At 44.9% G+C, this 26,968-nt stretch overlaps 1 protein-coding gene across 6 annotated transcripts in view; it reads left to right on the forward strand.

Moving 5' to 3' along the window:
• DENND2A (DENN domain containing 2A) overlaps positions 1-26,968 on the forward strand; it is a 100,827-nt gene that overhangs the window by 25,190 nt on the left and 48,669 nt on the right. For 3 of the 6 annotated variants that reach the window (XM_036863728.1, XM_036863733.1, XM_036863730.1), the window contains 4 exons: positions 1,156-1,257; positions 4,249-5,409; positions 21,259-21,386; positions 23,016-23,137. In XM_036863728.1, the coding sequence (XP_036719623.1) occupies positions 1,184-1,257; positions 4,249-5,409; positions 21,259-21,386; positions 23,016-23,137 (1,485 nt within the window). In that variant the 5' untranslated portion in view covers positions 1,156-1,183. Of the gene's footprint in view, positions 1-822; positions 874-1,155; positions 1,258-4,248; positions 5,410-21,258; positions 21,387-23,015; positions 23,138-26,968 lie in introns of those variants that run through there. The other 3 variants (XM_036863731.1, XM_036863732.1, XM_036863729.1) reach the window with 2 other exon arrangements.

Below are 26,968 nucleotides of genomic sequence, written 5' to 3' on the forward strand. Positions count from 1 at the left end.
GTGCGGACGGGTGGAGGGCAGCGGGGCGTGGCTATTACCCTTGAGTCCCCTGGGGCCTCTGCCAGATGCAGGACAGAAGAGCAGTGTCTGTCAGCCCAGCCGCACAGAGAGGCTCCAGAAGCTTTGCTGAGCATTATGAGAGGGGCAATGAGTTCCTTCCTGTCCCTGAAAGGCCTTTCAGGGCTCTTTTCCCTAACGGAGGGGAGAGACCTGGGGCCTGGCTTCTTTAAAGAACTGGGCTTGCTTTCAACACTGACATACCCCCAAATGCAGGGTGCCGCTCACTGGAAAGGGGGACAGCTGGGTTCCGTGGGCAGGCCCAAGCTCCGTCCTCCTCCCACAGTTTCTCTAGAGGTTTTTTTCAGCTCACCGTTTCCTAACCTCCCTCTTCTTTAATTTGTTGCCCGTGTTCACTCTTCTCTTTTTCTTTCTCCCTCTAGCCTCCCTTTCCTCCCAAGAGTTATATGCATGTCTTAAAGCCTAGCCCTTTGATTTCTTGGCGGGAGGGGATGCCTAGGCCAAGAAACAATAATTAAAATACCTGCACATCCTAGTAGTTAGAAAACTACTAGGCAGGTAAACCTTCCTGAGAGAGGGGATAGGAATCTTGGAAACTTGAGAAGGAGGTGGGAGAGGGATTCCTGGGAGGTTCGGTGGAAAAGACGTGAATCTCTGTACAGGGCTCCAAAGACAGTGTGGGTTTACACCCAACATGGGGGCAGCAGAAGAGTAGAGTAGCTCTGGGTAGGTATTTCCACTTTAGCAGGTGGTTTATTTCTTGTTTCAAATAAAGTAATAGCTCTTCTCTTCTTTAGGGGCTGTTAGCTCATCACAGGTTCTTACAGAGCCTTGAAAAAGTGTCAAGTTGTGCTGGTATTTATGTTTTACTTTCTAAGGTTATACGTTTTCTTAAAAATTGTGGTTACATTATCTAAAAGACACACACACACGAGAAGTGCTGGCATGGGGTCTGAATCTGGGTGGACCTCAGGATTCTGTGCCTTTGACCCAACCCCTTCCTGGGTCAGGGATTCTGTATGGTGCACCTCTGTCACCCCCTACTCCTGGGTGGAATCCACCAGAGACAGATAGTTTGGGGTGTGGGCCCTAGATTCACTGCCGTGGCTCACTGAGCGTGCATCCCTGTTCCCCCAGGCGACTTGGAGCTCCTCTTGGTGCTGACATGATGACAGTGTGCAGGCCAGCCAAGGGCAGCCACAGCCAGACTGAAAACCTGGGCCACAAATTGGCTGACAAGTAAGAACTTTTCTCCCCGAGGAATGCAGAAGTTGGCCCGGATTCTCAGTCTCCTTCCTTTTTCTACTGCCTTTCCCTCCTCACTAACCCTGCCTCCCTGAACTAAGGGGGCATGCTTTTCCAGGTCTTAGCGGTGAGCCTCCTGTAAATCATCTCCATGCACTGCGTTCAGTCAGCAGCCCAAGACCAGCGTGGTCAAGGGAAGGTCTTCCCGGTGCCCAGTGTCCGCTTCAGGCCCTATGCCCATGTATGCCTTCCAGTCCAGGGCTTATTTTTCTAACTACTAGGATGTGCGGGTATTCTAATTATCATTGAGCCCTAAAGCTTTGCAGCTGCATCTGTCCACACAGCCTGCTTTATATTAGCAGGGCTGTTTTCTCCCCAGGTGGAGCCCTCTCCTCTGATACCCTCTCTCACATTCTGCAATGGAATGAGCAATTGCTGGGCTGTTCGCAGATCACTGAGCTGTTCACGACTGTGCATACCAGTCCAGAGCCCCTTCTGGGGCCACAGAATCCTGGAAACAGGAACTCGAGAAATTCTGGGGTGCAGCAACCATGTGGAGAAGGCACTCTGCCCCTGGTTTCATCATCCTTGCCGCTCTTGCTTGAGCTTTGTAATTCCAGCGTGGTTTTCTAGCAAGCTAGCCTTTTTCCTCTTCAGCTTTTAGATGGGGCCTCAGTGATTGTGAAGCCGCTCCAGATGTCTGGGATCTTAGACAATAACTACAATCATTATAATAACGCTAGTTACTGTTTATTGCCATCAAGACTTATAATGTGTGCTGTGCTCTGGGCACATTACATATATTAACACAACCATTCATTCATTGTATTTATTGACTACCTACTATGTACTGGGCACAGCAAACAAGATAAATTTGGCCTCTGCACCAATAAAATCCAGTGTTCTCATTTTAAAGTGAAAAAAATTGAAGCCAGGGTCCACACCCAGGTCCCTCTAACTCTAAAGCCATATAGTTATCTACTGCCAATATTTTTTAACAGTACATAGGATATTTATGATTATATATCATCAATTCTCACTAAATGTGAACTAATCTGAATTGTGTTTTTATGTGTCCTGTCTCGTCATCTTGCCTCTAGCACAATGAGAGCAAGGACTTAAATTTCTGTCTTTTGAACTCTCAGTAAAATAACAAACTGATTCTGACTAAAATTTGAATTCATGCTAATGTCCTCAGTGGTGACAGGACCATTAAAAAAGGCTTTCTTTTTTGTAAGTGCTCTGTTATGATTGCTAATTGATTATTTAAATAAGGAATTCTGCTTTGATAGCCATATTTAACATATGAAAATTTGTCTGCAATTTCACAAGTTTCTGGTTTATGCTGAGCAACCAAGAACAACAACATAATTTACGTGTTAATGTCCCAATCCAGGGAGAAGTCTTTACATAAACAACTGTTAGTCTCTGGAATAGAAAGCTAGCTAGTAACAGTATGCATGAAATTGCTAATTATTCATCCCTCATGTGAACCTTAACTGGAGTTTCCATATAGTCAGATCTATATATTCAGAAAACATGCACCATGAAGTCGGTCCATGCATGTTTGCTAATCTTGGCACATTTAAGGTCCCTGTGCTCCTTCATGACCTTTGCTGGTGGAAGAATGCTTTGCATTTCAAAACACAGATACTCCCATTCTCATTAGAATAGCTTAAAATGTTCTGTTTTTCTTTCAAAATAATTTTTAACATCTTCGTGGCACTAACTCATCTCCTAAAGTCACGTATGGAGGCCTATATCCCCACACATACGTGCTAGGCCAGAACTTTCTGCAATGATGGAAATGTTCTTCTGCATCCAGTACAGTGACCGTTAGCCACACATGGCTACTGAGTACTTGACATATGGCTGCTGCAACTGAGGAAGTGAAGCTTGAATTTAATTTGATTTTAGTTCAAATAGCCACATGTGGCTAGTGGCTACTATATCGGACAGTGCAGTTCCAGGCCATGCGAGAAATCTGAATCTGCTTGTTTACTCACTTATTCACGCAACAAATATTTATTGACCACCTTCTCTGCCAGATGTTGTTCTGGGTGCTAGGGATGTAGCAGTAGCCAAAACAGGCCACCATTCAAAACAAAACAAAACAATCCCTGTCCTCACGGAGAGACCAGTCTAGTAGGGCTCACATTCTAGAGGAGGTTCCATTCAAATGCAGCCAATCATTGTGGCTTTACCCACTCAGATCAGGACAATTTATCAAGCCCAGTATTAGGAAAAACCTCATGACTTGTGGCATTGTTTTAAGTAGTCATTCCAAAGGATCATCTGTTGGTATAATCTTCTATCTCATGAAACTTCTCCTATTTTCATCAGGGGAAAAAGCAAATATGGGACTTCCCTAGTGGTCCAGTGGTTAAGGCTCCGCACTTCCAATGCAGGGGGCCCAGGTTCCATCCCTGGTCCAGGAACTAGATCCCTCATGCCGCAACTAAGAGCCCACATGCTGCAATGAAGATCCCGCACGTGGCAACTAAGACCCGGTGCAGCCAAATAAATAAATAAATACATAAGTAAATAAATAAAATACTAAAAAAAAGCTAATAATAATGACAACTACCATTTATTGTAGACTCACACCATACTAGATGCTTTATATGAGCTAGCTTATTAAATGTTTATAGCCACCCTGTTAGATATGTTTATTATTCCCATTTCACAGATGAGGAAACTGAGGTTTAGAGAAGTTAAGCAACTTACCCAAGGTCAGACAGCTGGTCAGTGGTTGAATTAGGATTTAAACCCAAGTCTATTGGACTCCACAATCCAATAGCTCCTTTCATTTCACCGTGCTGTCTCCCCAAGAAAAACATAAAGTGATTTTTTTAATGGTGGTTTCAATGTGTGTGGCTTGCAACTAGTATGTAACATTTATATCTAAGTTCTAGCAAATCTGAATGACTAGTTAAGAACAATAACCAAGAATTCCTGCACTCAGTGTTTGTCTTTCTTGTTCAGGGTCAAGGTGGAAGGTCCAAAGGCTGGGGAAGACCCTCAAAGGCAGCCGTTTAGGTCCTCCATTCCTTTCCTAGAGACTGATCAGGATTCACCCTTACGAAGAAGCCCACTGGAGAGCCTCTATAACCTGATGCTAGAGCCAAGAGTGGACTGTTTCCAGCAGAACATGTTCAGCTCAAATATGATCATCAGCGACCCAGCTTCAGATCTCGGCACTAAAGGAGCCAGCAGGGCCGGCAAGAGGCAGCTAAGCAGTGTTCAGAACCCCTGCCCTCCCGCCCGAGGCGGGGCCTGGCACAAGTCCCTCAGCATAAAGGACAAGATATCAGAATGGGAAGGGAAAAAGGAGTTGACCACTCCTGCCCCTGGCAGGAAAGCAGATGGGCAAGAGGATTACCTGACGTCGTGTGTGACGGAGAGGAGAAGCCACGATGGTTCGAGGACTCGGGTCGCAGAGGCTCAGGACGGAACAAGGCTGGACGCAGAGAGTAGAGAGATGAGAAATAAAGGGGTAGTGAAAGTCGGGGCACAGGATGCAGAGCAGAGGCAAGACCTGAGCCAGCCAGCCCGGGAGCTGGCTCCTAGCTTGGGAAGAGGCCGGGAGCCCAGGCTTGGCAAACAGCGCTTTCAGAATGATAGCCTCTCTGTGCTGAAGCAGGTGGAGAAACTTGAGCAGGCTCTGAAGGATGGGTCTGCAGGGTTGGATCCCCAGTTACCTGGCACCTGTTATTCCCCACACTGCCTGCCGGACAAGGCCGAGGAGGGGCCCACCCTTCCTGAGAACCGTGGGGGCGGGAGTAGCTCAGAATTCAGGGCCCACCACTTGGACCTGGAAGGCAGGGAGCCCGCCCCGGAGGCCGCAGAGGAAAGGAAGGGCTTGGGCGGGAGGCCCTGCGACCAGAGGCTGGAGAGTGTGTACAGGGGCTTGGAGGACTCCCCTGCAAGACCCTTCATCAGCCCCCCGCCCAAACCCCGGAGAACTTTCAAACATGATGGCGAAGGGGACAGGGATGGGAACCCAGGCATGAGCTTCCGGAAAGATAAAAGGAACCTGCCTCCTCTGCCCTCTCTACCTCCCCCGCCCCTGCCCTCCTCTCCCCCGCCTTCCTCTGTGAACAGGAGACTGTGGAGCGGGAGACCGAAAGCCAGTGCTGACCACAGGTAGGTGACTGGTGGCTGTCGGCTGGAGCCCTTTAGGCCACACTGCAACTGTCTGTTCTCAGCCTGATTATTTACTTTATTAAACCGTTGGATCTTGTAGTTGAGACTGTTCATAGCTTAAGATGGTTCACTGATTAAACCTGAAAACGTGGTAACGGATACAGGTGTTTTGTGTTAGTTCCTTGTCTTCCAAAAAGAGTATTGGCCTTGAAAAATCACCCTTTGGATGTGATGAGTGCTTGTAATTCAGACAGTAACCAAGAGTTAAGTGAACACTTGTGTGGACACTGGCCATCTACTAATTGGTGCTAATTGACGCTCATTCTGCTACTACCATCCCCACCTGGTGCGTGGTGCGCGGAGTGCTTCCCGGCTCTTCCTTTCATGTTTTTTCTTGGTTTGGGCTCTAGAAACACACTGCCTGGCCTACCCTGGCCCTATCATGGTCTATCTAAGTGGCTTTGAACAAGTTACTTAACCTCTCGAGGCCTCAGTTTTCTCATTTATGCGTACAGATGCACACACGGTAAATATTTTATAATATTAAAATAATACCTTAGATAATAAAACATGTGAATGCTTGAAGGTAAAATCTGTGCTTTGGAAACAATTTCTTTTCTGTTTTGAAACCTAATTTCTTGTCTATTTCTGTAATGTGCTAATTGGTTTGATACCTGCTAATCTGGAAACCAGCTACTGAGAAAAACTCCTCAGAACAGTTGTCTGTACCTACTGTCACCACTTCTTCCCCTCCTGTGTTTATCTTGACTCGCTGCAGTTGGGCTTTTGCCACTTATCCTGGAACTGTTCTAGGCCGAGTCACCTACGACCTCCATCTTGCTAAATCCAGTTGCCAGTTCTCTGTTCTTTTCTTTTTTTAAAATAAATTTATTTATTTATTTATTTATTTTTGGCTGTGTTGGGTCTTCGTTTCTGTGCGAGGGCTTTCTCTAGTTGCGGCGAGCGGGGGCCACTCTTCATCGCGGTACGCAGGCCTCTCACTGTCGTGGCCTCTCTTGTTGCGGAGCACAGGCTCCAGACACGCAGGCTCAGTAGTTGTGGCTCACGGGCCCAGTTGCTCCGCGGCATGTGGGATCTTCCCAGACCAGGGCTCGAACCCGTGTCCCCTGCATTGGCAGGCAGATTCTCAACCACTGCGCCATCAGGGAAGCCCTCTGTTCTTTTCTTGATTGACCTCTCTTAGCATTTGAGAACCAACTTGACTCACACCACCTTGAAATACTATGTTCACTAGGCTTCTACGCCACCAGCTTTCCTGATAGTCCTACTTCACTGGCTGCTCCTTCTCAGCTCCATTTTCCTTTCCCTCTACATGTCGAATAACAGCCCCCCAACCCATCTACACGCCATCCCGGGATTACGTCACCTTTCCTCCATTTACGCTCACGCCCTTAAAGGATCTCACCCAGTCCCATGGTTTTAAGTGTCAGTTACATGCTTATGATTCCCAGATGTATATCTCCAGCCCTGACTCTCCCCAGCCTCAGGTTTGTATAGTCCTGTCATGCTTGGGTCTCCATTTGGTTATCTAATAGCTTGGACTTAACATGTCTAAACCTAAATTCTCAATCCAGGCCACTACTAACGGTCTCCTCCCAAAATAGATGCTATCTTATTAAATGGTATCACCCTTTGTTTTGCTTACGCCAAAAACCTAGGAGTCATTTGTGATTTCTCTCTTTTTCACATATCCCCAATCTAATTCATCAGCAAGTCCTTCGGTTCTAGTTTTAAACATTTTCTTAAAGCTGACCACATCTCCTCCACTGCCACCACCTTAGTCATTTTGTATCCACTCCCAGTGTTCTTCTCCTCAGCAGCCAGAGGAGTCTTCTAGAAATATAGATTTGATCATGTCAGTCCGCTACTCAACACGGTCTGTCAGGTAGGATTCTTTGGGTGCCAGAAACGTAATGTCTTATGTTCTCTTACAGGGGAAAAAAAAGTTTGGGTATTCTAGAATTTCTGGAAACACACACACATATATATTATATCCTTTAAAAAGTGAAATCATGCTCTATATCGACTGTTTTTGTTTTTTTTTTAAACAAACACTTGATATAGGCACCTAGATTTTTCCTCCTCAGGATATTTTTTCTTTTTTTTTTAAATTTATTTATTTATTTTTGGCTGTGTTGGGTCTTCGTTTCTGTGCGAGGGCTTTCTCTAGTTGTGGCAAGCGGGGGCCACTCTTCATCGCGGTGCGAGGGCCTCTCCCTATCGCGGCCTCTCTTGTTGCGGAGCACAGGCTCCAGACGCGCAGGCTCAGTAGTTGTGGCTCACGGGCCCAGTTGCTCCGCGGCATGTGGGATCTTCCCAGACCAGGGCTCGAACCCGTGTCCCCTGCATTGCATTAGCAGGCAGATTCTCAACCACTGTGCCACCAGGGAAGCCCTCGACTGTTTTTTACTTAGGATCTCATTGAGATATTTCAGTGATTCCACTTTCCTTTCTTTTTTTCACCTTCCTTTTTTAACTGCCATCTTTACAGCACGTGGCTAAACCATATTTTATTTAGCCATTCCCCTAGTGATTTACACCTAGGTTGTTTCCAGTTTACAAATAACACTGTGACGAACACAGTGTGGCATCAGAGAAGACTCTAGAGCCAGAGAACTTACTAGCTCTGCACCTTACTAGCTGTGTGACATCGGACAAGCTCCTAAATTTGTCTGAGCCTCATTGTACTGATTTGTAAAATGGAGATGTATAATTATCTCCATGTGACCACTTCATAGCTTTGTTGTGAAGATTGGATGAGTAAATATTTGTAAACATAAGTTAAAACAGAGCCTGGCATATAGTAAATGATCAATAAATGTTAGCTGTTATTTTTTTCTCGCTCTATTCTGTTTAGTTAATCAGGGTACCTATTTCTTTTCTAGGACCAAACTGTTTTAGTTATTTTAACCTCATAATCTGTTTTATTTATTTATTTTAATTAATTAATTAATTAATTTTTGGCTGCATTGGGTCTTCATTGCTGCACGCAGGCTTTCTCTAGTTGCAGCGAGCAGGGGCTACTCTTCGTTGCAGTGCACGTGCTTCTCATTGCAGTGGCTTCTCATTGCAGAGCACGGGCTCTAGGCGCACGGGCTTCAGTAGCTGTGGTGCGTGGGCTCTAGAGCGCAGGTTCAGTAGTTGTGGCACACAGGCTTAGTTGCTCTGCGCCATGGGAGATCTTCCCGGACCAGGGATTGAACCCGTGTGCCCTGCATTGGCAGGTGGCTTCTTAACCACTGCGCCACCAGGGAATCCCCTGTTTGGGTATAGAATTCTTAATTAACAATATTTTTCTTTCAGCCTTTTGAATATGTGATCCCAATACCTTCTGGCCTCCATAGTTTCTATTATAAATCAAATAATCTTATTGAAGATCCCTTGTATGTGAGGAGTTAGGGCCTGCAGTAGTTGTGGCACGTGGACTCAGTAGTTGTGGCTTGTGGGCTCTAGAGCACAGGCTCAGTAGTTGTGGCGCACGGGCTTAGTTGCTCCGCGGCATGTGGGGTCTTCCCAGACCAGGGCTCGAACCCGTGTCCCTGCATTGGCAGGCAGATTCTTAACCACTGTGCCACCAGGGAAGTCCCCTCATAATCTGTTTTAATATGTAGTAGAGCTTACAGAAATTTGTTATTGTTGCTAATAATTAGTGGATTCTTTTGGACATGCTACATATACTATCATGTAATACACACACAAATGATCATTTGGTCTCCTTTTTAATAATTATAAACCTCTTATTTATTTCCTATTATTCTCCTTATTCAAAAAATGTCTTGAATATTCTGATGTCTTTTCCTAAATGGTCTGTATTATCACTATCAAATTTCACACACACACGAAATATGTCAGCTTTTAATTGGGATTCTATACATTTGCTAAGTTTATTCCTAAGTATTTTATTCTTTTGTTGCCATTGTTAATGTAATCTTTTTTCTCATTATATGGTCTTTGTATTTAAGAAAACTATTTATTTTTGTATATTATTCATTTAAAAGACTCCTTAAAGAAACCTTCTTATTGTTTCTAATTGTCAATGTTTCTCTTGGACTTTCTGCATATATAATCATATTGTCTACAAAGAATTATCATTTTATGTTTTTCATTTTGATTTACATCTCCAAATTCTTTCTCTTACTAAAGTGCACTGACTAATATTTTCATAACTGTGTGAAATAATAGTGCTGATAGCACTGGGCAGCTTTATCTCACCCCTAACTTTAGTGGTAATGCTTCTGGTGTTACTCTCAAGCACTCTTGTTGGAGTTATGTTTTCATGCTATCTAGGTAGTGTTCATTGGTAATCCTTTTTTTACTAAGAGTTTAAAAAATTAGGATTGGGTTTTGTCAAATTACTTTTCAGAAACTTTATATGATTGTGTGGTTCTTCTCCTTTGACCTATTAATAGTGAATTTATATCCTACTATTTGGGGGATGAACTCCCGCTTTGTTCTGGTTCATTATTCTTTTAATGCACAACTGAATTCTATTTGCTAATATTCTATTTAAGATTTTTTTTGAGATTTATTGTATTTTCTTTATTTATTTAATTTATTTTTGGCTGTATCGGGTCTTAGTTGCAGCGCATGGGATCTTTTGTTGCGGCGTGCAGGCTTCTTTCTAGTTGTGGCGTGCAGGTTTTCTCTCTCTAGTTGTGGCATGCGGGCTCCAGGGTGCGTGGGCTCTAGTTTGCGGCATGTGGGCTGTAGTTGAGGTGCACGAGCTCAGTAGTTGTGGCGTGCAGGCCTGGTTGCCCTGCAGCACGTGGGATCCCAGTTCCCTCACCAGGGATCAAACCTGCATCCCCTGCATTGGAAGGTGATTCTTTACCACTGGACCACCAGGGAAGCCCCCTATTTAAGATTTTTGTACCAATATTCTATAAATGGGTCTGATCTATACTTGGATTTTATTATACTAACTTTACCAGGCTTTGGTATCATCGCGTTATGTGATATCTATAGAAGAATTTACAGGCTTCCTTCTTTTATGCGCTGAGAAGGTTTGAATCCACCTCCAATTCTAAATTCTTTCCCAAACCAGTGCCAACCTCAGGGCCCTAAGTGCTCTCGTGACTTTTCTGCTCCTGTCCCCAGTGCTTACCCAGAGTAGCCCTTCCATGCCCTTTCTGGGCTATTCCTCCAAAGAGGCCCACTCTCCCAGGGGCAGCTTCGTTCTGGGAAATTGGAATCTTTCAGCTGTGTCATCACTGGGCAGACAGATCAACCTGGTGAACAGTTATTCCCATTATCTTTTCTCTCTTAGCTACCATCTGCTTTTTTCAGTCTTCCAGCATTTTCTTTAAAACCAGCTAAAGTTACTTAGTTTCAGTCCAAAGATGTAATTTTTCTTGGCCAGTTTGAACATGGTTGCATCAACTGTGTTTTAAGAATTTTGGCTTTGGATTTTTCGTTTTGTTTAAAATTGTACAACGGAGGTGATTAGGGCAAGATGTTCACTTTCTACTCTTAAAAAACAAAGTATGCCCTTTATTGTGGTCCTATCGCTTAAGAAAAAAAAAAAAAGAAAAGACCCAACTCTGAATTTGGCAGGCTTCCTGTCCTCTCTGAGGCAGGAAAGCCCAGCCAAGGTTGAAGAAAGAAATGATTAAGGATTTTGAGGTTATGAGGGTTTAGAATTACACGGCCAGGCTGCGCGCTCCCGAGAACGTATTCAGCTTATTTTCATAGGCTGATTAGTCCACCTCAGCAAGAGCCAAACCAATGGATTCAGAGTCTCAGTTTGAGAAAATGTCTTTTTCTTTTTCTTCTCTTTCTCTCTTTCTATTTTTCCCTGCTCTTTTTTCTTTTTTCCTCTTTTCTCTTCTCTTCCTTCTTCCTTCTGTCTCTTCTCTCTTCTTTCTTCATTTCTTTAAAGCCCCAGGAAATTAACTGCAAGGACTTATGCCTTCAATCCTAAAATGGAAAATGAGAAACCCTCAAATGTCAGGAAATTCCACAGATAAGGTTCCTACAGCAGCATTAACTTGGTTATGTATATTTTATGGCATACGTTTAACAACTTTGGCAGGAATGCCTTCAGGCTGACATTTAACAAGAAAAGTTATTATTTTTTAAGTGTAAGCAGCATCCTGAATTCACATGGGTCTGTATATCCAAAATGTTTTCATTCGAATTCAGATTTTTTGTTTTAGTTTAATTAGATCACATGACAGAGCTTTTAGATCTTTATGAAACCAAATAACTATGTTGACCAAAACTTCAACTTTTCAACTGATGATTTTGGCATCACATAGATTCAGCCTTTCCTTGGGGCTTTAGTGTAAGACTTTCAGAACTTTCTGAGAACATGAAACCTCAGTCATTATATGGCTGCCAAATCATACGGCACTGTTATCGATTCCATAATTTCCATCTACTCTAGGACTGATAGGGATCCCCACAGAAGTCTGACTGGGTAGCAGCCCTCAGCTATCATGGGTTTAGTCGTTAAAGTTAGTGTACCAGCCACGCTGTGGTCTGTCTCCGTCACTATGAGTCTGTCTCAGTCACCATGTCATCCATGAGGCAACTCTAACTACCATGTCTAAAAACTGAATGTTTAACATCTTCAAAGGGGCAAATTGTTTGATTAATTTGAGATTTAGAGCAAAAGTAACTTTGAAAGCGGCTGAGAAGCTTGACTCTGTAAATTCATTTATTTCGATAGTAGTTGCATTGGAAGACAAAGAGATGAGAGTAGAGAGGGTGGTTGTCATTCTACATTAGAATAGTGATTGTCATGTCTTATTTCTCATGAGAAGGTGGAAATGGTTGGATTTTAGGTACAATGGTGGCTAAGGATAGTTTTTCTTCTGACATTTCTATTTTTGCATCCAGGATAGAGGTAAGTGGAAACCCAACATGCGTAGTCATAGCTCTCGACAGAGGAGATACCCGGTAGCAGAGTGAGAGCTGAGAGCTGACATAAACATTCTCTCATTTAGCCCCCTACTCTGATCACCTGGTGGTGAGACAGGCTGGGACCTGGGACTCTTTGCTGCAGTGCTGCAATGCTTGCACCCGGACAAACATCTCCTTGAGCAGCAAAATACAAAGAAACTATAAGGGACTAAAAATAACTGCGTGCATGTGCAGTTGGGGCAAATTCTGGACAAAAGATACAAAGAGACCAAAAAACCCAACAGCCACTTTTGAAGAGCCGGGCGCAAAACAAGTGGTCGGGAGAAAAAGTAAGGTACTGCGCATGTCCCCTGAATACAACACCACCTAAGGGGTGGGAAACCCACCTAAGCCGTCCCTCTAGCCTGACCCCTGGACACACCCCTACCATCACCCCATATAAGGAACCAGCTCGCAGCCCCTTGAGCGAATGAGCAAGCAAGGGAACCTGTTGTTTGTTCTCGCTCCCCCCAGCTGCAGCAGGGGCCCCAATAAAGTCTTGCCTGAATTTCTTGTCTGGCCTCTGATCAATTTCTATTGATTAAGGAGGCCAAGAACCCTGGTCAGTAACAGTGGTATGAATGCCCTTCCCAAGGAGAAGAGCTGCCCCTGATCACCGGGGATGGAGGAAAGAAGAGAGTCTGTGGCAGCTGGAGGGGGATGAGGGAATCAGAGCAAGGCATCCCTGGTTTCTAGCTCATCTGAATGGTGTTTTAGGTGGGTGCTGGGTCTCAGGCTGTCCAAGCAAATTTAAATACAGCTGAAAATAATTCTGGGGGAAATGTGTTCAAACAATCGACTCAAAATTAGCTCTCAGAATACAGATAAAATATTTCTTTACCCCAAAATGGGGATAAATTATAAGCAGTAAAGGTGGCCATTAAAACCAGCTTTTAAAATATTCACTCACTTACTCAACCAACAAATATTTACTATACCTATGTAGTATTATGCTATAGCAATGAATAAGACAGACTCAGACCCTGCCCTCATGAAACTTACGTACTAGTAATAGTCAGAACTATACAACTGGTTATGTAACTAAGCACTCTCGGGGCCGTGAGGAAGCCCGTGGTGCTGTGGGAATGTTCAGCAGGGGTAGCTAGCCTGTCATGGAAACCGGGCCAGCTCAGAGAGGAAGTGACACTCATGCAAGGCCTGAGGTTCCCAGGCAAGGGGGTGGGCTGGGAAATGGGGAGGTGTCCAGTTTGAGTGGACAAACAAGCAGAGGCCCTGGGGCAAGAAAGAATTTAGCACGCTGGAGGACTGAAAGGCAGGGGGTGGGCCAGAGGGGTAGGAAGAGTGTGAGCTGGGGCCCAGAAGCCCTCTGGAGTCAAGAGCCTTGGAGCCCAGGCGAGGGTTTTGGCCTGTTACCGAAGGGGAATGGGAAGCATCTGGAAGTTTCTAAGAAGGGGAGAGACACAATCCGATTTGCGTTTCTAAGAGGTTGCCCCACCCCGCAGCAGCGGGGAGAGTGGAAGGGGCACCAGTGGACTGCGTGGGTAGTCGGGGCGGGTGGGAGGGAGACCAAGGAGGTTTGGGGGTTACTGTGTGGTATAACTGCAGTGGGGATTGAGAGAAGTGGGTGGGTCCCAGGGATACTTTGCAGGTAGAACTCGTTAACTGGTTCGATGTGGGCAGTGATGGAGAGGGAAGGCTGCACAGGACTTCCAGGGTTAAGGCGTAAACACTTGGACGGATGGTGATGGCCTTTGCCGAGATGGCAGCGTTGGAGAGGGAGCTGGTCCTAGTCAGGGAGTGGGGAATGGTGGTATGAGTTCAACTTCGGATCTGTTCATTTTGAGCTTCCCGTGCGTCATCTAAACGGAGATGTGGGATGAGCTCTTACGTTAGTACTTCGTTTACAGAAATATGGAAAAGTCACAAATAACATTCAAAATGCTACTTGAAATTACGCTATTTTACCGGGGGACACCACACAGCTTGCCAGGTCTTAGTTCCCCAGCCAGGGATCCAGCCTGTGCCCCCTACAGTGGAAGCGCTGAGTCCCAGTCACTGGACCTCGAGGAAATACATTCCCAGGGACTTCTTACCCGTGCATCACCAGCTGTGAGCTCAATTCCACCCTTTAAGAAGGTGCTTATTAAACATGCAGCTGGATGTGGAACAAACGTGGAAGTGTTTAAACGAGAGAGAAGCCAATTTGGATGTGGTTATCATTAACCTTTCAAATTTTCCTTTCAAAGTTAATATGTAAATAACCATTTCAAAATTTCCATTCAAAGTTAATATGTAAATAACGGTATTAAAACCTTTTTTTCAATTAAAAAATATTTTCATAGAAAAGACTTAGCTAAATGATTGGATGATTAGTTTAATCATATTTCTCCTCTTTGGGACCCTAATCACCTACTTGAGCCTCAGAACCAAAGGACTACAGTCCTTGGAGGCATTTATGCAGATTATAGAAATAGTGCTGAGGAGGAACCAACCACCTAATAAAGCTAATGCTTGCGAACATGTCACCAACACAGGACAATGAGAAATCGAACTTTGTGATTGGAATTTTGTTTTCCCACTGCCTCTAGAAGCTGGGCATGTAAGGATTTCTGGTTTCTTCTTGATCTTGGATGGACAGTAGCTTCATGTTGATTTAAAGTTGGTCTTTCAGGCTTCCTGTATAAGAATTAGCCAGCTAAAACCCAACATTTTAATACAGAAATGGAACTACTATTTAAGAAATCCTGTGATGAATTCTTTTGCAAATTAAATAAGAGTTTTGCACTGTGAATAACCATCCTCTAATCACCTTTTTTTTTTTTAATGGAAGTTTGTAACATTTTAAATGTGGGCTTTTCTAATACTGTTTAGACTGGTGGTACCTTTTATGTGTTGGGAATCATATGCAAAATATAGCTGATATCTTGTTTTAGCATCTTGTTCTTAGAAATATGGAAGGATCATAAAAAAACATTCAAACTATAGCTTGAAATCCCAGGGTATCTGACAGCAGCCATTTGGATTGCAGGCTAATCCCATCCTAACAAACCCCAACAGATGATCCAGATTCTTTTTTTTTTTTTTTTTTTAATTTTATTTATTTATTTATTTATTTATTTATGGCTGTGTTGGGTCTTCGTTTCTGTGCGAGGGCTTTCTCTAGTTGTGGCAAGCGGGGGCCACTCTTCATCGCGGTGCGCTGGCCTCTCACTATCGTGGCCTCTCTTGTTGCGGAGCACAGGCTCCAGACGCGCAGGCTCAGCAATTGTGGCTCACGGGCCCAGTTGCTCCGCGGCATGTGGGATCTTCCCAGACCAGGGCTCGAACCCGTGTCCCCTGCATTGGCAGGCAGATTCTCAACCACTGCACCACCAGGGAAGCCCATCCAGATTCTTGATTGTGCCACATATGCTCTAAATAAGTGAGCCATCCGCTGGGACTTGGAGAGCCTTTAGCATACAAGCATCTTTATTGTTAGGGCATTTATTATTAAAACATTTGAACTATTCAGATATTATATCATAAATATTTTATAATAATTTTATTATTTTAAAATTTGACCTATACAAATATTGCTTCACTGGTACCTCAAATGAGATTTTTAAAAATAAATAATGATAGGGCTTCCCTGGTGGCGCAGTGGTTAAGAATCTGCCTTCCAGTGCAGGGGACACGGGTTCGAGCCCTGGTCCGGGAAGATCCCACATGCCACGGAGCAACTAAGCCCGTGAGCCACAACTACTGAGCCTGCGCTCTAGAGCCCGCGAGCCACAACTACTGAGCCTGCGAGCCACAACTACTAAAGCCCACACGCCTAGAGCCCGTGCTGCACAACAAGAGAAGCCACCACAATGAGAAGCCTGCGCACTGCAATGAAGAGTAGCCCCACTCGCCCCAACTAGAGAAAGCCCGCACGCAGCAACGAAGTCCCAACGCAGCCATAAATAAATAAATAAAATTTAAAAAATACATAACGATAGGGCTTCCCTCTTGGCGCAGTGGTTAAGAACCCGGCTGCCAATGCAGGGGACGCGGTTTTGATCCCTGGTCCGGGAAGATCCCACGTGCCGCGGAGCAACTGAGCCCGTGCACCACAACTACTGCGCCTGTGCTCTAGAACCCACACGCCACAACTACTGAAGCCTGCGCGCCTAGAGCCCGTGCTCCGCAACAAGAGAAACCACCGCAATGAGAAACCTGTGCACCGCAGCGAAGAGTAGCCTCCGCTCGACGCAACTAGAGAAAGCCCGCGCGCAGCAATGAAGGCCCAATGCAGCCAAAAATAAATAAATTTATAATAAATAAATAAATAAATAAATAATGATAGAGCTCTCTCCATGGCAAAGCAAGGCACAGCTGCAGCCCCTTTCTGCAATCAAAGAAAAGGCCCAGCTTAGCCAAGGTCATGCTGGAATCCCAGGCAGTCAAGGCTTTAGCTATAGGCAGTGGCCACCACCCTCTCCCTCTGCTGCTGGGAGTGGAGCTTCCTGCTATTGTGGCAGAAACTGCTCAGCTCCCAGTGAAGTGACTCCCCACCTGTCCGCTCTTTTCCCTGTGGGGGTTCATAGCATCTCTTCATCGTATAGTTCAGTTACATGATGGGAAATAGAGGGCTTGCCTGGGCAATGCTCAGTAATGTGTAATATGGTTTTATAGAGAAAATTAGTTTGGGACTTCCCTGGCGGTCCAGTGGTTAGGACTCCGTGCTCTCACTACCAAGGGCCCCTGGTTCAGTCCCTGATTGGGGAACTAAGATCCCACAAGCTGCGCAGCCGGAAAAAAAAAACCAAAAACATAGTTCAAGTTCCTAACAATAACCTTTGGACACCCGACCCGTTTTAGTCTGGGGACTGGGCCTGCAGCTTTCCTCCTGCCTTGCCTTACTTGCGTGCTCTGCAGCATGCCTGTCTTTTTTTTTTTTTTTTTTGATCTATGTATCTTTGGCTGCGTTGGGTCTTCCTTGCTGAGCACAGGCTTTCTCTAGTTGCAGCGCACAGGCTTCTCATTGCGGTGGCTTCTCTTGTTGCGGAGCACGGGCTGTAGGCACATGGGCTTCAGTAGTTGTGGCACGCAGGCTCAGTAGTTGTGGCTCGTGAGCTCTAGAGCGCAGGCTCAGTAGTTGTGGCGCACGGGCTTTGTTGCTCCACGGCATGTGGGATCTTCCCCGCCCAAGGCTTGAACCTGTGTCCCCTGCATTGGCAGGCGGATTCTTAACCACTGCGCCACCAGGGAAGTCCAGTGCCTGTCTTTTTAAGAGCACCAATCTCCAATCAGATTTCCTGGGTTCTCCCAAAGTGACTTTGAGCAATTTACCTTATGTCTCTATACCTGTTTTCTCATGCATAACATGTGTATAATAATAGCAGTCTTTCACAAGGTTGTTGTAAAGTTTGAATGTGCTGATCCAAGACAAGCACTTGGTCAGTACACAGTAAGTACTGAATGAATGATTCTGTGGTATCTGAACAGTTTGTATTTTCCCTACCATGTAGCGTACATGCTAAGGACTAGCTAACGTAACTTGGTTTGCTCAGCAGGGGAAACCCAGGAGTTCTGGCCCACTCCAGGCCAGTTACCTCACTCTGCTCTGGGCCACACCTCCAGCCCCAATCAGCTGCCTGGCTGATGCCAGCCTGGGCTAATGGAAACTGGACTAGGAAATGTTCAGAGTGGGGTCACAGCACAACCCATTCCCATCTTAGAGAAAACGGCTCAGACCTGCTTTCCCCCAGGTCCCATCTGCTAGAGCTCTGAAGCTCAGTCCTTCCTCTCCCCGCTGGACACCTCAAGGGGAGAAAGAAGGGGCTCATGGATTAGTATCCCTTTTTTTGGGCACAAACTTCTTTTCATAAGTCAGAACCCTGGGGCACTGGTGACGGTTTCAGCCTTGTGACCTGACTTAAGGCCATAGAGCTCCAGCCTAGAAGCCCATCTTTGTGCTCCTGTCCTAAGTGCCGCATTCAAGTTCATAAAGGAATGAGGGGTTCAAGTTCATAAAGGAATGAGGGTGGGGTGGAGATAAGGGGTGATGAATTCAGTTGTGTAGATATTAAAGTATAGAACCTAATGAATTCCCCGGTTGTCCAGTGGTTAGGACTCGGCACTTTCACTGCTGTGGGCCCAGGTTCAATCCCGGGTCGGGGAACTAAGATCCCGCAAGCCGTGCAGTGCAGCCAAAAAAAAAAAAAGGAAAAAAGTATAGAGCCTAAAGAGGAGAAGCCTTGGGAAACACTATAGCCCAGAAAGAGGAAGCGGTAGAGAGCTGCCAGCGCAAGCCCAGGAGGGGTGGTCTGACAGGGCAAGTAGAGTTAGGGCAGCCCTGCACCCGCCTCCTCAAACCGTCAGGAGGGCCTGTTTGCAGGTGTTTCCAATCCTTTGCCAAACAATACTTTTGTAAAATATAATAAAAAAAAGAATTACCAGAGGAATGTAATGAAAAAAGACGTCAGTATACAAACCTCAGTGTTTTTGTTTTCTTTTTTAAGTTCATTCTGTCAAATTGCTTGAAAAGTTTCTAAACGCTTTCTCTCAATTTCTGTACTTATCTTGTCAAGGACCGGAAACAGTTGGCACCCCAGCTCTGGCCCACAGATTGCACTTTGAGCACTGCTACCTTATGCTGTAGAAGCCAAGTGGTGTCCTGTAATGAAAGGACCCAGAAAGTTGTTAGGTTCTACCAGAAACTCGCTAGTGACCTTCAGGAGGAATTTCAGGAAAGGGATGCACACGGACGGGTTGAGAGGGTGAGGGAAAGAAAAACGAGTGAACTATGGTAAACTAAGAGAATAATCTCTGCTCCTCCTCCTCCCCTCCCCCTCGTTAAAAGTGTTGGCAAGGAAGGTGAGAAATAGAACCACAAAGGTCATTGCTCCAAATGAAAGCTTTTTAAGATAGAGGAAACCTGTGCATGTTTAAAGAAGGAGAGAAAGAAGCTAGTGGAGAGGGAAAGATTTAAAATGCAAGAAATCCCCAAAGCTTGGAAAGCAGGCAAATGGCCTCTGCTTGGTTCTGCTGTCTCATTGCCTGGCACTCTCCACCCTGTTCCCTGCAGCCCAGCCATGCTGTCTGTCTGTCTGTCTGCTGTTTCCTGAAATGCATCGAGCTCTCTCTGTAGACTCAGGACTTTCCCACATGCTTTTCCCTCTTTTTGGAATGCTCTTCCCCCGACTAAGTTCTTTTTATCCTTCAAGGCTCAGCTTCAGTGAGTGACTTTCTCATAGAGGCCTCCCTTGATGTATCCCGCAACCTACATTGAGCCTTCCTCGATATCCTCGCAACCTGTGCTTTTCCATCACTGAACTTAACCCAGTTTATAATTCTGTTTATTTGTGTGTGAGCTGGTTGAACATCTGTCTTCCTCCCTAGAATGTAAGCTCTTTGAGGCAGGGACTCTGGCTGTTTTAGTCCTTATTTTTCAAACCCTGAGCACAGTGCCTCCCACACAGTAAATGTTCATATAAAGCACTGGCTACACAAATAACTAAGAGCACCATGACAGATAATAATAGCTAACATTTGTTGAGGGCTTATTAGGTGCCAAGAACTTTACAAACATCCTCTGTTCTATGGACAGTCCTATGAGATAATTACTATTTTACAAATCAGGACACTGAGTTTGAGCTCAGGTAGTTTATCCAAGTTGAAAGGACTTGTGAATGAAGGATTCGGGATCTGTGTCCAGATTTGTTTAATCCTAGAGCCACCAGAGGGGCACTTTCTCCCGGGGCTGGAAGCGTGGACGAGGAAACAAGGGCGCTCTGCATTTCGCAGCGGTTAGCTGCAACGTGCCATCTGGCATGCGCAGAACACTGTGCTAGACACACGTGAACACAGTGAGAGAGAAGAGCGGCGATTCCTGAGCCAGAGGAGGGTTGTGAGCGTCTGGACCCTGTACCAGAAGGAGTGAGGGGCCAGCACCAAGTCAGCTCAGGGATGTGCCCTGTTTAACGTGGGTGGACTGCATGTTCACCTCAATTCCATTCACAGAAGGCCCAGGTGTGTTCAGCAGAAATTCCTGATAAATCTGCTTGGGGGTAGGAGAAGGTGAGCTTCTGGAGCCTGAGTGGGCAGGACTGTTCTGCTCCAACAGGGAGAAGTTGTGGGTTACTTTGGAGAAGGATAGGGAGAGAGAGAAGAAATAGGGGGGAGGTGGAGTGAACCTGTGAGATGGGTGATGTTTTGTATGTTTCATAATATGACCCACCTCATGATCTCCCAAATGTTCCATAGAGTTACAAAAGATCATAGAAACTCAAGGTGAGTGGCTGTGTGTGTGTGTGTGTGTGTGTGTGTGTGTGTGTGTGTGTGAGTTGGAGAAGGGGCTAGGTTTCACAGTAGAGTCAATACCAGCAGAACAGGGACAGCCTGTGTGGATGTAAGATGGGGCGAGGGTGGTGGTGAGCCAGGCCCCAGACAGAGCCCCAGGCACATTTGCACAGATCTCAGGGTGGGGTGGGGTGCCTCAACTGGCCCTTGGGTTTCTGATAATAACCACTTGGGTGAGAGAAGGGGGAGGTGCTCAGGCTTCTTGTCTGCTCTGAACTGGCCATTACTACTCCTTTGTGTTTATTAATGTGTGCTCTGTAAACACTGTAGAACATTTGAAAAATCCAGAAAAGTACGAGTGAAGAGAAGACACCAGTCATCCCTCGGCCCTGATATAGCAGCTGTATGTTTCACTTCTCTTCTTTTTATCTTCTATGTATATGTTTGCTTACAAAGTTGGGATTGTATTTTATATGTATACTTCACTATCTTTAGCTGGCATAATAGCATAAACATTCTCACAAGTAAAAACCACATCTCATATTTGAGGATTTTCACACTTTCTTATAAAAAACAGAGTTGATTTAAGTATTGGAAATCTTTGCAAGAAAAAAAAAAACATTTTGGCGTGTATTCTCTGAACCAGCCTCATTTGATTTGAGTTCTCGGTTTCTTTTCCTCCCACCTTGTACAACCCAGAAAGTCCTATGAGTTTGAAGACTTACTGCAGTCTTCCTCTGAGAACAGCAGGGTTGACTGGTGCGCACAGACGAAGCTGGGGCTCACACGCACTTTATCGGAGGAGAACGTCTATGAGGACATTCTAGGTAAGAGGCCCAAATGTTTGAGTGAGTCTGTCTATGAGAAGGAAGAGGGAGGAAATGGGGCTGGCTGCTTGAAATACACACACACACACACACACACACACACAGAGTCACACTCAAAGACAAACATGTACTCAAATGAATGAGAGATCGGGTAGGTGGGTGGAAGAGTGACCCATGGTGAAATACGTGAGAGAAAAGTGGGCTGGAGTGGGGAGGAAGGGCTGGCGATGAACGGCCAAGGAGGCAGCGTGATGCAGCGGGGAACACACGAGACCTGGAGCCTCAATATCCATGACTGAGTCTTGGCTCTGCTACTTGTTAGCTGTGTGACATTGAGCTGGTGACTTAACCTCTCTGAACTTCAATTCTCTCACCTCTGTACTAAGGAGGATGACAGCTACCTTACAGGGTTGTTTGAGGGCTGAAGAAAATGGTATGTAAAACACCTGGTTTATAACAGACTCTCAGTGAATTGTAGGGATTACTGAATGAAAGAAAACCAAAGACCACCGTACTCTTTCCAAAACTGTAGGAATGTGGCGGTAACGGCATCACAATTCAGACTGAAATGAATGTCTTCTATTTAAAAAGTAACTTTGGCCTCGCTCTAAAGAATTCTCTGATTCCAAAATGGGACTCAGATTCACAGAGCTTTTGTGCATTTAGATTTGGTGAGTTAAATAATCTCCACGGAGGATCACAGTTTCAGTAAGGTGTAAACTCAGACCATGTCTGCATATGTTGAGGGTGGCAGTGGGGGAGGAAATGAGCGAGGAAGAAACCCTTCTGTGTCCCTATGCAAGGGGCAGAGCAGGCAGATATACATGTACTTACATGCATGCAGTCATCAACACTAGAAGAAACTCCATGGTAGGAGGAAACATGAGACTTAAGGAAGGGCGTATACTAAGCCGAGCTATTTGAATTGCTATGTCCAAGCTGCCAGAGAAGGGTTCCTGCCAAAGCAGTAGGCTTCCCAAATCCAAAGTGGGTATGAGATTTAGACTTCTCTTCGCAGTGTGTACCTGACAGAGAAGCTTTCAGTTACAAGGAACAGAAAACCCAGCTGAAACAACAAAGGGAGTTTGTTGGTTCATGTGACCAGAACTGGCTTTTTCTTCCTCATTTCTTATCTCTCATGTTAGCTCCATTCTCAGCAGGTTTCCCACGATCCCCCTGATGGCTGCCATTAGCTCCCCAGAATCTGTGCCTTGCAGCGAGAAAGGAAAGCCTGTGTCCTGCAAGTCCCAGCAAACATCCTGAGGTTCACTCTGATTAGACTGATTTAGGTCCCTTGTTCACCTTCAGAGCCCAGGAATGCCATGCAGCAATTGGCTTAGGCTTGGAACATGAGCCCTTCCCAGAGCTGGTCACTGAGGCGGGGATTCAGGATACTCAGATTGGCTTAAACCCTGAAACTGGGAGCGGAGTTAATCTCACATTTCTAACAATGGGGAGTCAGGGAGTTACCCCGGTGAAAACCAAGGTCTGTTACCAAGAGGAAGGCTAAATGGATAGCAAGACAACAGACATCCCCACAAGGAGAGACCTGATAAGGTGTTGGGTCGAGATCTGATAAGAGAACTTCCTTAGTGTTCCCAGTTTCTAATCCGTTGCCTTTGACTGCAGATCCACCAATGAAGGAAAACCCTTATGAGGACGTTGAGTTACATGGTCGATGCCTCGGGAAGAAGTGTGTCTTGAACTTTCCGGGTTCTCCCACCTCTTCCATCCCTGACACACCCACCAAGGTATGAGCCCCCAGAGGAGCAGTGGGGGAGAGGGGTCCCCAGCACCATGGCCTTGAGCAGGCTGGAGTTCTGGGTTACACTGGAGTGCCAGGCCACCCTCACTGCCAGGCTCCCGGATTTACCGGCAGCCTGCCTCTAGTTCTCTTGGAAGCCCTCTGCCCAACAAGGCTTTCTAAAGTGTCATTGTAGCTTCTAGGTCAGAGTTCTCCCCAGCTGAGTAAATAAGATAGTACATCCATGTTATACAGCTATCAAGAAGAATGTCCTGACATAAAACAAACTCATATATGTTTGTGAATGTACAAGAATATCTCTGTAAGGGTCCCTAAGAATGAGTAAGTGGGTACCTCTGTGGAGCTGTCTGAGTGTCTGAGTATCTGGAGGTCAGGAAAGAAGACTGACATTTTCACAGAATATCTTTTTGAACCTTTTGCAGTTTTGTACTATGTGCATACAGATAATATTACTATATTCACATACATGATAACTTCAACACATTGCCTACAGAACTGAGTTCATATTCTTTTTTTTTTTTTGGCACATGTAGTTTTATTTATAATGGTCCCAACTGGAAACAGCCCCAGTATCCTTCAGTAGGTGAACGGTTACATATAGTATAGTACATTCATATGGTAGAATACTATTCATCAATAAAAAGGAATAAGCTATTGATGTATACAACAACCTGGATAAATCTCCAGAGAATGATGGCAAGTGAAAAAAGCCACTCCTATAGGGTTACATGCTACATGATTCCGTTTATATAATATTTTTGAAAGGACAAAATTGTAGGAACAGAGAACAGATTAGTATGAATTCATATTCTTTAGCATAGCATTAAACTTCCTTCATAATTGATCCCTGGTTACCATTTCCCGCAGTTTCTACGTGCAAAATCTTCTCTCCAGCCAAAGCCTACTAACTGCCCCTCTGATACTGTAGCCCCAGGATCAGCAAACTTTTTCTCTAAAGAACCAGAGATCTGGTTATATATGATGATATATGATCTCTGTTGTAACTACTCAGCGCTGCCGTTGTGGTGCAGAGAAGCCACAGACTATATACAAACCAGTAAGTGAAGCTGTGTTTCAGTAAAACTTTATTTATGGACACTGAAATTGGATTTTATATAATTTTCATGTGTCATGAAATTTTTTTTTTTTTTTTCGCCATTTAAAAGTGAAAATATTCTTGGTTCATGGCCTATACAAAAACAGGTGGCGGGCCAGATGTGGCCCATAGGCCGTACTTTGCCCACCCCTGTGCTAGGTCATTTCCACCTCTGCCCTTGGCTCTTGCCTGGACCTCTCCCTTCCCATCCTTTAAGGCCCAGTTCAATCATGCCTCCTTCAGGAAGGTTCCAGGGCATCCCAGTCCCTGGGACTTGTTCCCCCTCTGCTTGCCTGTAACACTCAGTGGGCTAAGCATTCATTTCACACCATACTGTATATACTGTCTTATGATATCTCTTACTTTGATGATTTGAATTCTGATTTAGGTCATGTAAAATATCTTAAAAACATCTCCCCAACTAGATTGTAAATTCTTCAAGGTCAGAAAGTATATATTTGGTTTCTTTGTGTCTCCCATAAGTAGTTGTTATACAATGGTTTAGTTGTTGAAGAAACGAAATAAAGGAAGACCAAATCCAGGCTGCAAGTGTCCGTTTAAATCCCATTGAAAGGATATGTTTCCAGCCTAAGAAAAGAAGCCATCTTCCTCTCTGGGCTCCACTCGAGGTCAGGATTTGCTGGCGGGCGGGGGTATACACATGAGACATGATAGTCACAAAGGGAATCTTCTTCAAGAGGGTGGAAGGTAGAACCTTTCATGAAGGGTGGATCTTACCCACCCAAGTCGATTGCTGCAATACTTGCCAAAACCAATTAACTGCTGCTTTCTCCTCCTATGGAAAAGAGTGTCATCATGAATAATCCATGACAACCAATAATTAGCAAATAGTTTCTACTTGCCTTTGAAATGTGTTGTTTGTATTTTCATTGGAATGTGGATGTCTTCAACATTTAGGGAATCCTTCATTTCCCACAGTGGATAAGTCTGGCTTAGAAGAAGAAGGCTGTCTGTAGACTTTTCGATGATGTCCATTCTGACCAGTGTGAGGTGATACCTCATTGTAGTTTTGATTTTCATTTCTCTAATGATTAGTGATGTTGAGCATCTTTTCATGTGCCGCTTGGCCATCTGTAGATCTTCTTTGGAGAAATGTCTACAAACAATAAATGCTGGAGAGGGTATGGAGAAAAGGGAACCCTCCTATACTCTGTTGGTGGGAATGTAAATTGTTACAACCATTGTGGAAAACAGTACAGTGGTTCCTTAAAAAACTAAAAATAGAGCTATCATATGATCCAGCAACCCCACTCCTGGGAATATACCTGGAGAAAACCATAATTTGAAAAGATGCATGCACCCCACTATGCATGGCAGCACTATTTACAATAGCCAGGACATGGGAGCAACCTAAATGTCCATCAACAGAGGAATGGATAAGGAAGATATGGTACATATATACAATGGAATATTACTCAGCCATAAAAAAGAACAAAATAATGCCATTTGCAGCGATATGGATGCACCTAGAGATTGTCATACTGAGGGAAATAAGTCAGACAGAGAAAGATAAATATCATATGATATCACTTTTATGTGGAATCTAAAAAAAATGGAACAAATGAACTTATTTACAAAAATAGGGTCACAGATGTAGAAAATAATTTTATGGTTACCGGGGGAAAGGTGGGGGGTAGGGATAAATTGGGAGGTTAGGATTGACATATGCACACTACTATATATAAAATACATAACTAATAAGGACCTACTGTATATAGCGCAGGGAATTCTACTCAGTACTCTGTAATGACCTATATGGGAAAAGAATCTAATAAAGAGTGGATACGTGTATATGTATAACTGAATCACTTTGCTCTACAGCAGAAACTTAACACAAGTGTAAATCAACTATACTCCAATAAAAATTTAAAACAAGAAGAAGAAGAAGCCTGTCATACCCAGCCTGCCCCCTTCGTGTCTTACTCAGTTCTACCCCACTTCATGCAGGGAGTGAACTGCATGGCGTCTTAGGAACAATGGAAAACATCTGCCCAAAGCAGCTCTGCCTGCAGAACTGGGTACTCCTCCCTCGTACCAGAAAAAAAGGCTTAGCAACCCTTTTCTTCCCCTTCCTGCCAGGCTAGAGAAAACCTAGGCCCCCTGTCCCCAAAACAGTAAAACACAGTAGGTAATCATGTCAATGAGAACTTGAAATCCAGAGGCAGCTATCCTGCAGAAAGAGAATCCAGTTGCCCAATGCACATGTCCGATTGCCACAGATACTTGCAAGCATTTTGGGCCTTTGCAAGTCATTAGCAAGACTCTGTGTCATGCTCAGTTCTCTGCCTTCCTACATCTGGGTGTCTGGTTTGTGTCCCCGTTCTGGGGGACAGCTGCAGACTTCTCCACCTCCTCCATTTAGCTCATCAATATTCATGGAGCATCTGCCACATCTGGGCTGCATCTGGGACTGAGAACTTACTGAAGCCGTCTTTCCGTGACAACCTCCTCTACCAGCCACAGAAAAGTCCTAAGACATCTTTGAGGATTTTTATTTAATTAGATTGTGCCTAGTCCCAGTAGAGAAGTAAGGGTCAACTGGACAGATTTTCCTCAGCAAGGAGAGACGTGCAGCTGGGGGCAGATGCTGACACTTACAAACACACAATGCAAGCTCCTGAGAAGGGGCCGTTTTCTTTTCTTGCTGTGTGTCACCCACCATTCCCACACGTAGAATAGCACAGTGAATATGGTAGGAAC

Source organism: Balaenoptera musculus, chromosome 9 (genome assembly GCF_009873245.2).
Source record: "Balaenoptera musculus isolate JJ_BM4_2016_0621 chromosome 9, mBalMus1.pri.v3, whole genome shotgun sequence".
Classification (NCBI taxonomy): domain Eukaryota; kingdom Metazoa; phylum Chordata; class Mammalia; order Artiodactyla; family Balaenopteridae; genus Balaenoptera; species Balaenoptera musculus.